Source organism: Mesocricetus auratus, unplaced genomic scaffold (assembly GCF_017639785.1).
Source record: "Mesocricetus auratus isolate SY011 unplaced genomic scaffold, BCM_Maur_2.0 Super-Scaffold_100009, whole genome shotgun sequence".
NCBI lineage: Eukaryota > Metazoa > Chordata > Mammalia > Rodentia > Cricetidae > Mesocricetus > Mesocricetus auratus.
This window is the reverse complement of record NW_024429193.1, coordinates 22,911,465-22,926,759: the sequence shown is the minus strand read 5'-3', so window position 1 is coordinate 22,926,759 and position 15,295 is coordinate 22,911,465. Positions and strand designations below refer to the sequence as shown.

Genomic DNA, 15,295 nt, shown 5'->3' with positions numbered 1-15,295 from the left:
TGTTCCAGGTGTTTGGCAGATGTATCCAGCCCTGGCAAGTTAGAGTCAGTAGGCAAAGGGTTCAGGAAGCCCTGTTATTTCTGTGATGTGAGTGGGGTGCCTTGATCTTCCCCATGCCCACGAAAACTGGTGGCTGTGCTCAGTCTTGGTTTCACAGCTGAGAGAGCTCTCAGTTTCAGCTGTAGAGATGATATTTTTCATTACTAAAAAACTGTTATTGACAGTTCTTCAGAGGGTGGAATTATGATATGTGTGATCAGTATTAATAATAAGCTTGATCATAGCTTTTCATTATTAAGGTGATAAAATATATAACCTCCAACCCTTTTAATAAATTCATTAATTTAATATGTAGTATTCATGTACATATTATGATAATGTTTAAAAGGATTTTATCAAAGTATACTTGGTAAGCTTTGCATTGAATTTTGTCTGATTTGCCTATCAGCTTGTCATTTGAAAAGCTGGTAGTCAGCATTGATCATGTACAGCTTATAGACCATAAGGACATGAACAAAACAACCTAATCTCCCAAGACAAGCATTTTAGATGAAGGGGACAGGCCATAAATGAAGAACCAGATAAGCAAACTATAATGCTGAATGAGGTTGAGCATAGTGGAGAAAGGTACAAGAAAAGGGAAAGGAAAAGAAATGTTAAAACGGGGGTTAGGATGACACAGGGAGGAAGAGGGTGTGGAGGGAGCAGAAACTGCATATATCCTGAGGCAGAGGCATAATCATTGCCTCTCTAGGATTAAAAACAATGAAGAATGACAGCTGGATGAACGCTGGAAATATTGTGACGGTGCAACCAATAGGATTGTGGTGAAGTGTATGTATAGTGGGAGCAAAGGAGCAAAAGTCCAGAGTAACTTCCAGGATTTTGAGCTAACTTGGAAAGAAAAGACACTCTTGCTGGCTGAGGAGGGAAGTCAGCAGGTGGAGACATTGGGTACAGTAGGAATCAGGATTTTCTGAATTGAAGGGTGAGACACCGTTCATAAATGCTGGTGGAGATGGTAAGCAAGTCATTGCACGCTAATGAGACCTGGCCTGAACATGCATGAACACTGAATTCATCCTTCTGTGTTAGACATAACATTGCATGTGCTATGGCCTGGAGGACCTTAGACAGATGCTTGCCTCAGCTCTCCACTTCATAGTGGAGATGGCACAGCTTCCCAAGAATGGGCTTGTTTGGAAAAACAAATTTAGAAACACAGTTTTCAAATACCCAGAAAAGGATTGAAAGTGACTTGTATAATTTTTCAAGGTAGGAAAACTCATAAACTCACATTTGATTATTAAATCTTGACCTTGTGAAGTGTTTAAATTAGCACATATAGGTAAAACATCTTTACTGCAATATTTAAAAATCCTTTGGTTGATTAAATGCATTCCCACATTTTCTGTTCAGTCTTGGTTTTGAGTTTCCCACACCATACTATAAAACCTATATGTATTTACAGAATAGAGGAAAACTTACAGGGTGGATATGTAGAAAATGAGGTAATATCCTCTTCGTAGTCATTTTCTTGCTCATTATTTCTGCTAATGTTTTGGATCTGAAAGGAAGGAAGGTAACTTTTAATGATGTGCATTAATCTTACCTACAGGGAAAATGCTTTTAATGTTTTATTAAATACTTAATTCTTCTTTATTACTGACTTTGGTTATAACCATCTACTTGTGATCAATGATGCATTCAAAGCAAAAGTGAGCAAGTCATGCATCATGAATAAAAGCTTGATTTTAAAAAGAAACATCACAACTGTTTTAACACTTGAAGAAAGCAATAATCATGAATTTGGGTCTGGGTAAAGACCTGCATGAATATCAACAGTTCTCTTAAAACTTTTTTAATTACTTAAAAGATATTAATTACAACAGGCATATTATGATACAATTTAAGTAGCACAATTTTAAAGATGTTTATTCCATGTTGTTATAAGGAAGAAAGTAAGCATGCTTATTTCTGTTTATTTGACTTTTTGAAGTCAGTTCTAGTATTTATTTATTTACTTATTCACTTATTTATTTAGCAGTGGTGGAGCTTGAACCCAGGGCCTCCCACATGCTAAGCATTCATCCCATTGCAGATTCACACTCCAGATCATACTATATGGAGAAGAAAGAGTTACTAAGAAAGAACAAAATATTATCATCTCTGGAAGAGCTAGTTTTGTTTAAACTCTCTGAGGAGGTGGAGCTCTTATAATTGTGGAACATGGAGCTCCTCTAGAGAAAGCCAAGTGACAGCAACTGTATTTGTGAAAAATTGCATAGAGGAAAAGATGGGGGTGTAACTGTATTTAACATGGACTGCATTTTTAATTTTTTGAGACAGGGTTTCTCTGTGTAGCTCTGTAGATTAGGCTGGCCTCAAATGCACACAGATCTACCTGCCTCTGCCTCTTGAGTGCTACCTGGCTGGGGACCATATGTTTTAAACACAAACTTCAAGTGGTTTATTCAAAGATGTGTTTGTTCTTAACAAAATTGATGGGAATAAGTACCCTCTTTCCAAATTTTATCTACCGAATTACATAAATATTATTTCATATAATTAACAATATACGGACTGATCAAGACCCCCTGAATGTAGGTGTCAGTGAGGGGGCCTACGTAATCTATTGAGCCTTGGGCAGTAGATCAGTACTCATCCCGTGTATATACACGGACTTTGGACTCCCATCCAACAATGTGAGATGCACTCTCACCCTGAACTCTTGGGGGGGGGGGTCTAGGCCCTGCCCTGGATGAAATGACAGACTATGGACACCCCAATGGAGGGCCTCACCCTCCCTGGGGAAATGAGGGGATAATGGGGGGGTTGGGGGAGGGGAGGGAAAGGGAGAGTGACCTGGAACTGACTTGTGAAGCAACCTTGTTTGTAATCTAAATTTAAACTTAAAATAAATAAAAAAAATAATTAACGATATACAGAGTAATTGTCTTCTCAGAAATGAAAATATATAGATATATTGGAGTATATTGGAAACCAAATGTTTCCCCATCAAGATCCTTACAATCATATATTAAAAATATGGTAGATCTAATGACACATTGATAACTAATATGCAAAACCAATGAGGGCATCAAAGACAAGTTTCTGACATCTAGACACTTTAACACTTGGCTGTTTTTTCTAGTGGACAGAGTAAGGGATATAGATCATTTGAAAGTCAAATCACAGCTATGTAACTTATCAGCTCTGTGATGTCAGGCAAAATACTTAACTCTCAACCTCAATTTTCTACCCTGTGAAATGTGGGTAATAATATGCCCCTAACTTTATGAGGAAGGTCAAATCACAATGACATAATCCAACATATAATATATTCTCTACCATGTAATGGGTGTTTAATGAGTATAATATGGATTTAATAGATTTTCCTTGTTATAAATACTTTTAAGAAAGCATGACTTCTTTTTTGAAGCCCGATTTTTTTCATACATTTGTACCTCACCTCATAGTTACTGAAAAATACAATTGATTTCAAGTACTGGCTGCTGATTGGTGGAATGTTACTTAGTTGCAGCATGATGCAGTATTGCCACTGCTGATTGGTGGAATGCCTTTCTAACTGTCACCCTTCTGAATACGTATAGATTCCATAGGTTCTGAGTTCTGAGATATGGGATGCCATCAGACAGATTTAAATTCAAATCTTTCTCTCTCACGACTACTCCCATTAGCTCAGCAAATTCCTTTCTGCTTTGGCCTCTCTAGATACCAAGAGAGCTTAAATGTATGTCACCTCATAGTTACTGAAAAACACAACTGATTTCAAGTACTGGGAATTAAGCATGGTAAATAGAAAACACTGCAACTGCTATCTGTATTATTGTAAGAGTTTTGTTTCACTATAGAATTAAATTTTATGTTACAGTATTTTTAACATAGTCAATTTTACTTCAACATTTATATTCAGTTGTATGGTTGAATAAAGATCAGTTGTATTCAAACAAGAATATAAAGAATAAAACCAAAGATTAAAACCGGACACCTTATCCAAGTTTAAAAAATTTTAAGGCATACCTAATTTAGGTACAGAAAATCATAGGACAAACATTATCATAGGCTGGATCTCTTCATATTCATAGGCTTAATTAAGCAGGGCACCTGGGTATGGTGTATAGGTGATACAGTCATATGTATTTGAGATTCCATCTATCTAACTTCCTTTTTAAAGTAATGAAAGTTCTGGAGACCAGCAAGATGTAGACAAAAGGAATTATTCTACAAGGTAATAAATATTGTTTACAGTGTTTATGACACAGATACTTGTTTAGATTAGTTTTAAATTAACTCATCTTCTTGCAGCAAAAAATTATGGAGGGTACAACTCATGCCACCCATAAGGCATTTCATAACAGGAATGCAAAGAGAAGAGACAAGATGTTGGCATAGATGGGTCAGAGAGTCCAATAGTGAGCAGTGAGGAGGTGATAAAAGACCTTGAGTTAGCATGTGAATCTGCAGTTGCCACACCTACAGTATCATTCATTCTAGTTGCCATGGCAAGGATAGGAGCATATACCAGACAGTAGCACAAAGTTAACTACTGAGTATTATAAAGTCTAGACATCAGTTTTAGTTTTAAATTTAAATCTAGTTAATAAGGGTCAGTAGAGGACATGCAAAGCACCACCATGACAGGGACATAAATCATTAACTTGATTTTATTAGAATATTCAAAACAAGTTTTAAAATGATATATTATGCAGGAATACCAAGTAGGTAGGCAGCAGACAGACTTACATGCCTTCAAGCTGGCAGATTGAAGTCAGTGAAGGCAAAGGGCCAGGTTTACATTTGAGTTGACAATTTTCAAAAACTCATTGTCTGATGTTTCTGAGCCTTTAACAATTTGAGTCAGGGTCCAAGAAGCAAATGGTCAAACAGTAGAGCATCAAAAGGCTTCATTGCAATCCTTACTGTGGAAGGACAATCCATTTGTCTAAAATAAGAGGTACAAGCAGTGTCTGAATTCAAGCCAGAAGCAAACATAAAATGCCAGTTAGACACTTAGCAATTTCCTACAAAAATTATACTCTTCGGTTGTTAGATAATAAGTGTTATTTGACAAATGAAACAAAGGGCTGTTTAATTTTATACTATTACTATGAACAAATAAGTGTTATTTGACAAATTAAACAGAACAATCCTTAAAGGGTATGTTGCTGCAAATCTGTTCTCAGAATTCATGTGCCTGAGATCATCTCAGTTTCCAAATATGTAATAAGGAGAGTTGATTCAAGTATTTGAAACATGGGAGACTAACAACAAGGAAAGGTGAAACATTTATTGATTGAAAATGTGGTGAAAGGCTAAATCACAGTTCTGGTTTCAATACTCAGTCTATTTCTGGTAGTCCTGAAGTGCTTCATTAGAAAGAAAAAGAAAACAATCTTGAGATCTCTCTCTCTCTCTCTCTCTCTCTCTCTCTCTATATATATATATATATTCAATATATATATTGAATAATTTTCTCATTAAGCCCATCATAATCACTCCATCTCATTTGTCAGGTTCCATCATATCAGTTACTGTCCTGTTGCACTCTGATTAGTGCATTGGCAGTGTGTACACATGCAGATTTTCTGTTCAAGGAATATTACTGCTGCACAAGAAACATTCTTGATGCACCACCCAAAGGAGCCACAGATGATAGCAAAATACACTGATAAACAGATAACAGCACAAACCTTTTAAACGTGAATTTTCTGTAACTGAATGAATTTAAGATAATGTAAAACAGAAACCTTTCCTGGTAGAAGGAAAAGCATTGTTATTAAAGAAATTTATTTTCCCAGTACTTGTATATGAAATCAAATTCAAAGAGAACCACTGAAATTGCAAGCTAAGCAATAGTGTAGAGACTACCTCGAATGCCCATTCCTGATAATGAACTTGATGTCTATAACTATCCTGGAGTCTTCATTCAGTGACAGATGGAAGCAGAGGCAAACACCCACAATTAAACATTGAACTGAACCCAAGGAACCCAGCGTCAGAGAGAGAGAGAGGTGCGATGAGCAAATTGGCAAAGAATGGGCTGGCAGAACCAGCAGAGACAGCTGATATGAACAGGGGAGAGCTCTTGGACCCCAGACCAACAGCTCGGAGGCCAGCATGGGACTGATCCAGACCCCCTGAATGTGAGAGTCAGTGAAGAGGCCTGGGCAACCTATGGGGTCCTGAGCAGTGGATCAGTGTTTATCCCTTGAATACTAGCAGACATCGTGTGTCCATAACACAAAGAGGGATGCTTTCTCAGCCTGGACTCTTAGGGGAGTGCCTGGACCATACCCAGAGTGAAATGACAGACTCTAGATATCCCCTATGTGGAAGGAATTGGCAATAGGGTGGGAGGATGGGGGGATGGTGGGGGAGTGCGGGAGGAGGAGAGAGAGAGGGAACTGGGATTGACATGTAAAACAAGCTATTTAAAATTAAAATAATAAAACTATTAAAAAAGAAGAGAACCAGTTAAAACAATATGCTCACTTTGGCAAAAAAAAACATCATTTACTTTAGTTCTGATAACTGACAGTTTTCTTTTTTAACTTGTAGTAAGTACTGAAATAAGGCTGATTTTGTGGAGTCCATCACCAAGACACTGAGACAGTTACTGTGTCTATTTTGCAACTGTTGAACAATAAGCCCACAGTGCTGCATTCTGTTGCAAAGCACTTTACTTGGTGTGGGGGAACAGCTTAGCATTTTAAAGCCATGAGTAATTCACTACACAGATTCAGCTACTGGTGAAAAGAATTCATAATCTTCATAGCCATGGCCCAAAAGAAATTACAGCTAGTTCTAAAGCAACCAGAGCATGGCCAGCAGCTATTTGAATCTCAGAGCAGCACTCTTCATAGTGTAGAGTAATATGGACTTAAGTCAATTTGTCTGCTCAGCTTTGGCCGTGAGGTTCTTTGGAAGGAATTTTCCAGTTTTAAATGGAGATCACAATTTATTGTCCAAAGGCTGTATCAAGTATTTGATGGATAGGGTAGGCCTGAATATGTCTGTCACTAAATAGTCTTTAAAAAACATCCATATGTAGCTAGAAAAGATCATCCTGATTGTGATAACCCAGACTCAGAAAGACAAACATGGTATGTTCTCATAAGTGGATATTAGATGTAAACCAAGGGTTAACCAGCCTAGAGTCCACAGCTCCAGTGAAGCTGTGTAACAAGGAGGATCCTAGAAGGAACACATGGATTGGTCTGGGAAGGGAAATTATGTGAGATCTATGGGGTAAATTGGTTTGGCACTGTCCTAACCTATTGTGGCAGACTTTGTTGACTCCTCATTGGAGCCTTTACCTATGTAAAGAGTAGACTGGAGGTTGGCAGGGCAAGGGGGGTGGAGGGAAGAGAGGGTTGGGAGGGAAAACTGTGGTTTGAGTGTAAAATGAAACTTAAAAGAATTCATATGGAAACTGGGGGAGGGTTCATGTATTTGCTTGGTCTTAAAGTGTCTCTGACACTAGTTAAAATTCACGGAAAGCAACAATGGCTTAGCACCAAGAGAACAGTGAAACACTGTCTCAGCTCATTTCCTAGCATGCACCGTAACATTCTGTCCCGTTATCTGAGCAATTTTGTATCAGTCTGGAATGTGGCATTTTAACGGTAAGGTAAAGATTGCTTTACCTTATCTGGGATTTGCATTTATTAACACCAGAGTGAGGTGAATGAATAAAAGATTAAGCAGTCTGCCCCATGACAAAGAGAATTTTATAAAAATTTACAACTCACTAGAAAGTTGAACTGTCTTTAAAATAAAACAGAAACAATATTAAGTCAACATAAGCAAAGTTCAGTCAGTAAAGAAATACAATAGAGTATCAAAGAAGATAATTTTTAGTTTTTTTGAAACACTTATCCACACCATAGTAAGTATCAGAAAGCAGAAGAAATGGAGACCAAAATTGAAAATAGTGTTATACTTATATATGATAGCTGAAATAGCCTAATTATTGAAGTTATTAATGATAGCTTACATTATATTTTCTATATAGCAGAAAATGCTATAATTTTTATAAAGTTAATTTTCAATGTTAGCAAACTTAATTTTCAATGTATCTTTGAGTTAGGTTCCTATTCTGATTCTAATTAAGTGAGTGAAAAACTGAGCACGATGGTTCAATAACTTTCCCAAGGATGTACAGATAGTATTACTGGAGGTTCTGAACAGTAAGATGAGTAAATAAACACAGGACGTCATCTTAATAATATGCCAATTCATCTGATTCTATAAGCCAAGCCAAATGCTCAGAGGAGGCATAGCTTACAGTTTTGCAAGAAACAAGCCTCAGGTTGGAGGCATAGAGGACATCTAGCTATGTTCCTAAAACATTCTAAAGTAGAGACAGGGAGGATAATGTGGCAGTATACAACATAATCAAAATAATAAAAGGACTAGCACAAGAAATGATAGATTCTATTTGTGGACCAGGAGCTGCCTGGCTTGGCGAGAGGGTCAGGTGCCTGTGTGTGACACTCAGGAAAACCCCACTTGAGTGGTTCCTCCTGCTTCCCTATCACATCTGACCATCAGGGTCAGAGGTTGGGAGTCAGGCTGCCTATCAAACCTGCCTAGAAAGAGCACATAAGAGAAATGTTCTGCACTACTGGCAGACATTCAATGAAACAGAAGGCACGTTCTCAATTCATAAGAAATATATGGGAAAAGTTGTGATAAGGACATATTAAAGCAAAAATACATCACAGAATTAGACAACGTGGATGTCAGTAAACGTGTATTGTATAATGGATGTACCAGGGCCCCAGCATTGAGGACCACTCCAGCCCTTCTTGTTTATTTTCTCCTAGTTTTCTTCTATAATAAAGAGCTAGGCATTTTTCAGAACCTATATATAATGTCCACATGTAAGTACACATTATGTTAGAAATGGAAAAGTAAGGATATACAGTCCCTTGAATGATTGGTCATAGTCACTGGATGAAGTGAACGTTATCCACAGCTCTTGTGGAGATACATAAGGTGTATGCAAACACTCCCAACTTCTCCGTCTTCCTGTGAAATTGAGGTGTACAATCGGAGGGGGAAAAGGAAATAAATACAAGCAGCAAAATATGAGTTTCGGGTCATAAATACACAAAGAATTTAGAGGGAGCTTGATAGCCTTGGCTGTGACACTATTGCTTGGAAGGTGGAGCTGGGAAGACCCTGAGTTTGATGCCAGCCTGCACTATGCAACAAGTTGAAGACCCATCTTTAGCTATTTAGTAAGGCACTGACTCAAAATATCAGAATTGAAGATCTGGATTATATTTCTTGCTATTTCTACAACAATGTGTTTTCAAAGTTATTTACATGTACCACAGTCTTCATGTGAGTCCCATAAGCTGTCAGAGAATTCAAGGGATGTTGATGAAAGGAGGGACTCTTTGATTAGGAGAGTGAAACCCAGAATCAGCCAGAGCTTTGGGGTTAAAGACTCACATGGACTCAAGTCTAATGTTTGATACTAAAACCTGGTGCTTCTTTTGTTGTCTAACCCATCTGTGCTGTGGGCATGAGACAAGATGATAGACACTGGGAAATGAAACTTGCTATTCAATGACAACATCACAGTTGACAGCTCAAAATTCTTCCATTTTACAAATGCAAATGAAAAGTTTAAAATTTTATGTTGCTAGTTAAATGATTCTGAAATTCAACCCCCACTTTGTTTAATAATATGAAATGATAAGGAATATAAGTACATATGAAAACATGAAATTTTAGATTCAAGTGTTACATTTAGAATGATGTATGGCCACCACCACTTTATGACATTAAAAGATGACTGACTATTCCCAATAATGTTAGAAAGGTCCATATTCTCCTTCTGATTTACCAGAAATTCACTCATATAGACAGTGTTATTCTGTTCATAAGAAATATTTTATTTATTATAGCTCTAGCTATCTTGATAGACAGGAAAGGGGAAAATAAAAATTCTGAACATTTGTAGATACATTTATCTAAATGTTAGGAAACTATTAAAATTAATTTTAAATTGTGGTTTAAGACTACTGCTGTTTCTCAACACTAATCGCCACAGCAACTTTATATTGATATTTTCCCTCTTATTCTGTTAATCTTCAGTCAAAACTTGAAATCAAGCACTTAGGCTTTTGATCCCGGTTTGTCCTGGGACATGGCACCCACCATGGTAACTAAAATAACAATGGTGATCACACTGAACTCCTTCACTACTTTTTATACTAAGTGTGTCTATTTCCCATGAGTGCAAAACCAAACACTCCATGCCATAGTACTTCCTATTATCTTTATATGTGTCCATGTACCATACTCACCAGCACCAAGTGAATACAACTTTCAAACACAAGGCTCTCATTTCTTTTCTTTATTAATTCACAGAATTTTTGGAATGATTCAAATATGCATGACAACCTCTTAAAAATGATATGGAGGAGCATGCCCTAGTGATGCTAAATCAGTAGCATTGTTTATGCTCATGTGTTTATTTTTGGCATATTTTAATCATGTATCACATGGCTATCTGTGATCTTAGATCAATGTTTATTCTAAAAGGAAAATTAGATATTCATTAATTATTGCTATTTTACATGTCTCTGTGATATAGCCTGTTGTATGCTTTAACACAATTATTGTGATATAATCTTGACTACAGATATGTTAGATTTCCTGTAGAGAGTGTTGAATATTATAATGCATCAGTTTACATTATTTGGCTTATCTGAAACCAAAATTTAAGAACTATTCAAATAATAACCTATGAAACTATGTAACTCATGAGTTCTTGAGCTATTTCTTCCCATTTGGAATTAAGCAGTATTTCATTAGAACCTCCATGTGTATGGAGGAGCTCAGATAATAGTGTTAAGGATGTGAGTGGGTATTACACTTAGCATTCAATATAAGGTGTTTACAACCAAATCTGTGTGCAGGACCCTGCCGTAGGGATTCATTATAACATACCTTCTATCTGAAAAGAGGCATGTAATAATCTTTTATTGCTTTTAATTCTTTGAGGGCTTTAATTTTTCTACAGGCAAGCAGGGTCTTTTCTCATCATTTTTACTTGACTCTTAATACACCAGAAGAAATTTTTGAGCAACAGCTCTCATGCTCTCCAAAATAAATGCTAGTATGAACTACTGGAGAGACCTCAAGGCAAAGCAGGCAGCTTATTAACTGTGATTTTATGAGGCTTCACGAATTCCATCTTGTGGAAGGCATAAAAAAAGTTCTTACATCTGGCACTGCCTTTCTCTTAATACCTCACAGCTGCCTTTGGCTTTGAGCAATGGCCACTGAAAGTGAGGGAAAAGTCAGAGATGGTTGTAGAAGTCACATTTCCCATGGGACAGAAACACAAGTAGAAGGAGTTTGGGCAACAGCCTCTATCGTGTGTGAAATTTGTTATATGTGGAAGACAGGGCCATGAACCATCATTCAGCTGAAGTCTCAGCATTCAACCAAGAGCCCTCATCTATGCTAGTGAATTTATGGCCCCATGCATTGCAGTTGCATTCATGCATGCATGCATGCATTCAATCCATAAATAAACTGAATGCACACTATGTGTCAGGAAGTGATCTAGGATATAGCAGTAATGAAAATACGACAGAGTTTCTGATGCTGTGGAGCTTTACTCTAGTGGATGGGAGACAGATAATATAAAAATAAACAAATAGTATGTCATGTAGTTATAATTGGTATGGACGAAATAAAGATGAATAGTGCCAGTGTTCGGTTCTTATTTTACAAAGCTCTAATAATTTAGATATACATATATATGACTACAGAATATATGTGAGGATATAAGATATGTGTATAAAATATATAATTTGTCAAAAACATATTAAATGTTCACATATCTGTGCATGTATTTACCTTTCCATGGGTTCTTTTAGATGATCTTCACTCCTCACAGTCAGATAGTACTCATGTTCTCTCAACTTGGAAGTCATAGAGTTTCATATTTCATTGCCTTTACTCCAGAGTAAGCATGAGGGCCTCTGTGAGACTTACAACTCCACGTCATGGAAATAACAAACATAATGCACATCCCGAGACAGTGAGAAGGTATTCTGTGGAACATGGTCTTGTCCTCATGGAGAGGAACAGATTTCCCAGCTTGCTGTTAGCTGAACTCAGCCTATACATCCAACACTTAAGTCATCTAGCTTAAGTAGTCTACCCTCCTACTGCCCTTAACTGAAGCCATCTAGAGCAAACATAAGCAAGCCATATGCAAGATGCAGGCAGATTTATGAGCAAAAACTAGTCACTGTCATGTTTAACACAGAGAGTTTTATGACAGCTTATGAGCCAAGCAGACAAGATGGTGAATGCAGTGATGCATAACTCATCTGCTTAAATATCCATGAGTGTAATTCTAATTTTTAGGGTAAAATGGCAAATGAAACAGCTTCAAGCCAACTTGGGTGTCTTGAAGAGTAGGATCACAAGGCCTTTTCCTTAGCTTCAAAGAGTTGTGTTGTGGCCCACTTCAGTAGGATCCCACCTCTGGGTGGTCTTATATGACTGATTTCTGAAATCTGATATTTCCTATGGATTCCTGAAATCAGTTACTGATCTTCAGTGAGACACTTCGCCACAGGCCTGTTGTTAAAGCCCTACAAATTAAGGATGTCTGACCTTGAAATGGTCTTTTATCTAAGCCTTATTGTATGTGGATGGGGGAAATGAATGTGTGCATTATACATGTGTTTGGGTGTGTGTATGCGCATTGGTCTATTGCACACAGTTGTGGTGTTGGTAGTAAAGTTTAACAACAGTAATAACAACAGCAATGATAATAGCTATTATTTGTGGCAATGAGCAATCATTTTATACATTGTCATCTTATGTTCAAATGCATGCTACTTTATTTTTACAGAGGAAGAGGCACACTTAAAAAAGATAATGTCACTCAAGTGGAATTCAGAAACCATGTCCATATGCCAGCTGTGTCAGGTCTCTTAACCTCTCCGCAGCGTGTCATGTATGGGGAAGATGTAGCTGAACAATCTGACAGGACAGTACTGTCCTCATGGGAGGAGGAAAAGTTCTATAGGAAACAAAATGTGAGAGAATTCTGGAGTGTCTGGATGTCACTGGAACTTCCCATTCCCACCTTTACCCAGCAAGAAGCAGGCAAAAATGGAGGTGTTGAAGACAAGCAGCTACGTGGGATTTGTTTGTTCCAGAGGGTTGGCTGGAGAACAGACAGGAAGCAGAGTCTCTGTCATGGCTTTAGTGCTGCACATAATGTCCCCAGGGAACACTCTTGAATTCTAGTTTTTTTTTCCTACGGTTTTGAGGCTGGACTCAGCCTCCTAGTCTGAGTTCATGCCGCTGCTGCTAAATATCCATTCCTGTTGAATCATCTTGCTCTCCCTGGTCCTGGCTCTTGAGCCAGTCTGGTCTCAGTTCTTCTGTTTGTGATAATTAACTTGCCATTCTCCCCAGCTTCACAAATGCCCCAAATGACTACTGACTATCTTTTCTCTCTTATCTTTAATTCTTTTCTGTTGCTATGGTTTCTTAAAGCCTGTGCTGTCATCTGGCAACTTGGTATTGCCAGTTCCTTTTCAAAATAGGAGTGACCAAAAAGTAATAAGACAAAAGAAAACAAAATCCCAAACCAAACAAAAACACTATCAGACAAACAAGCTACCTATAGGGTTTCAATAAACTAAGATTTTTCTCCAATTACTTGGACTCTCCTTTATCTACACTAGGAAAAGGACAATTTATATATTCTTTTGGTCTCACTGCGTATCTTGATTTCTAAACTGTTCATGAGCTTTCTAAACTATCCAGTGGATGTTCCTGTCTTTTGTGTGCAGCATTGAGTAGAGCTACCCATGGAGGGAGTCAGATCAACAGAGCTCAGTCTGACACTCTGAGTGGGGGAAATATTCTAAGCACCTGTTATGGTTAATTTAAATTAGAATCTTGATTGAACTAGGAAACACTTAGGTTATCAGTGAGCTGAGCTGCCTTCTATGTGTGTCTTTTGAGGGTATGTCTAAGAGATTTAACTGATAAAGGAAGAGCTACCCTGAATGTGCTTTGCACCAAACCATGAGCTACAGTCTAGACTAAATAAGAAGAGGAAAGGGGGAACAGTGGTAAGTACTAGCATTTCTCTTTCCTTTCTGATCCACTCACACAAGGACAAGCAGCCACCTACTCCTGATGTCAGAGCTAACAGCTGTTCCCACTGCCATGCTTTCCCAGCCATGATAGACTCAAACCAGAAGCAAAAGGAATCCTTCTTCTCCCAGTTTGCTTCCTGTGAGGTATTTGATCACAACAGTGAAAATGATTAATATATTATCTTCATCATGTAACTATACTTAACACAGTGCATATTTCTCCCAAGCAGCACTATCATGGCTTGTTGCAGATGCCCACTGGTGCACTGCTCCTCATATTTATACAGCATGACCTTCAGCTACTCAGACATCTCCTCAGCCCTGTTTCCTGATCTGTACACACTGTGTTGATACACTCCTCTGAAAGGGATGCTTGCTTAAATGAAACGAAGTTGTTAGGCTCATGGCAAAATCTCTGTTACCATCTATTCACTGAGTTTCCACATTGACTTTGTTAGCTTAGGAAACACCACCCTGGCAGGTTGTTGCTGGGAATATCTTATGTAGAACCAGAGAATTCCAAGACTTTCTTTTTTATCATGTTGTTGCTCCTTTTAGTTGGTAAATGACTAAGGATATTATTAGAAGTAGTCATTTTCTAGTTGTCACCAGCAGGCAGAATGAATCTATTTTGGGTCCATTTTAGTTGAAGAGAACATTTAGTGAATGATTCAGATAAATTCTTGGAAGATTGTGATTTGAAACAAGATCGTATAAACTTTAAAAGATGCACATTTTAGTAATACACCAACAGCCTACACATTTTATAGATAGTTTTGCCATCATATAAATATGTTTTCATATGTGTATATGCATTTTTGATTACAAATAGAAACTAGTCCAAAATAGACATTTTTGCTTAGCAATGTAGGTGTAGACAGGATTGCTCATAAACTGATAAAGATGTGAGCACTAACTAAGCTTTCTGGTGCACATTGTACTTACTGAAACACAGCAGCAGAAAATAAGGCTTCTTGTCAACATTGCTTCTATTCTAGCTTACACTAGTGATATCAGTCAATGCAATAAGGCAAGAAAAAGAAATTGATCATTAAGATTAAAAGGATATCTAGGAATTTGTGTACATAAATATCATCCTAGATTATCTGGGA

The 15,295-nt window shown here is 37.5% G+C and overlaps 1 protein-coding gene across 2 annotated transcripts in view; it reads right to left on the bottom strand.

Moving 5' to 3' along the window:
- The window catches only part of Bank1 (B cell scaffold protein with ankyrin repeats 1), a 239,980-nt gene that overhangs the window by 58,164 nt on the left and 166,521 nt on the right, over positions 1-15,295 (bottom strand). For both annotated transcript variants that reach the window (XM_021233978.2, XM_040751744.1), the window contains exon 8: positions 1,489-1,567. In XM_021233978.2, the coding sequence (XP_021089637.1) occupies positions 1,489-1,567 (79 nt within the window). The remainder of the gene's footprint in view (positions 1-1,488; positions 1,568-15,295) is intronic.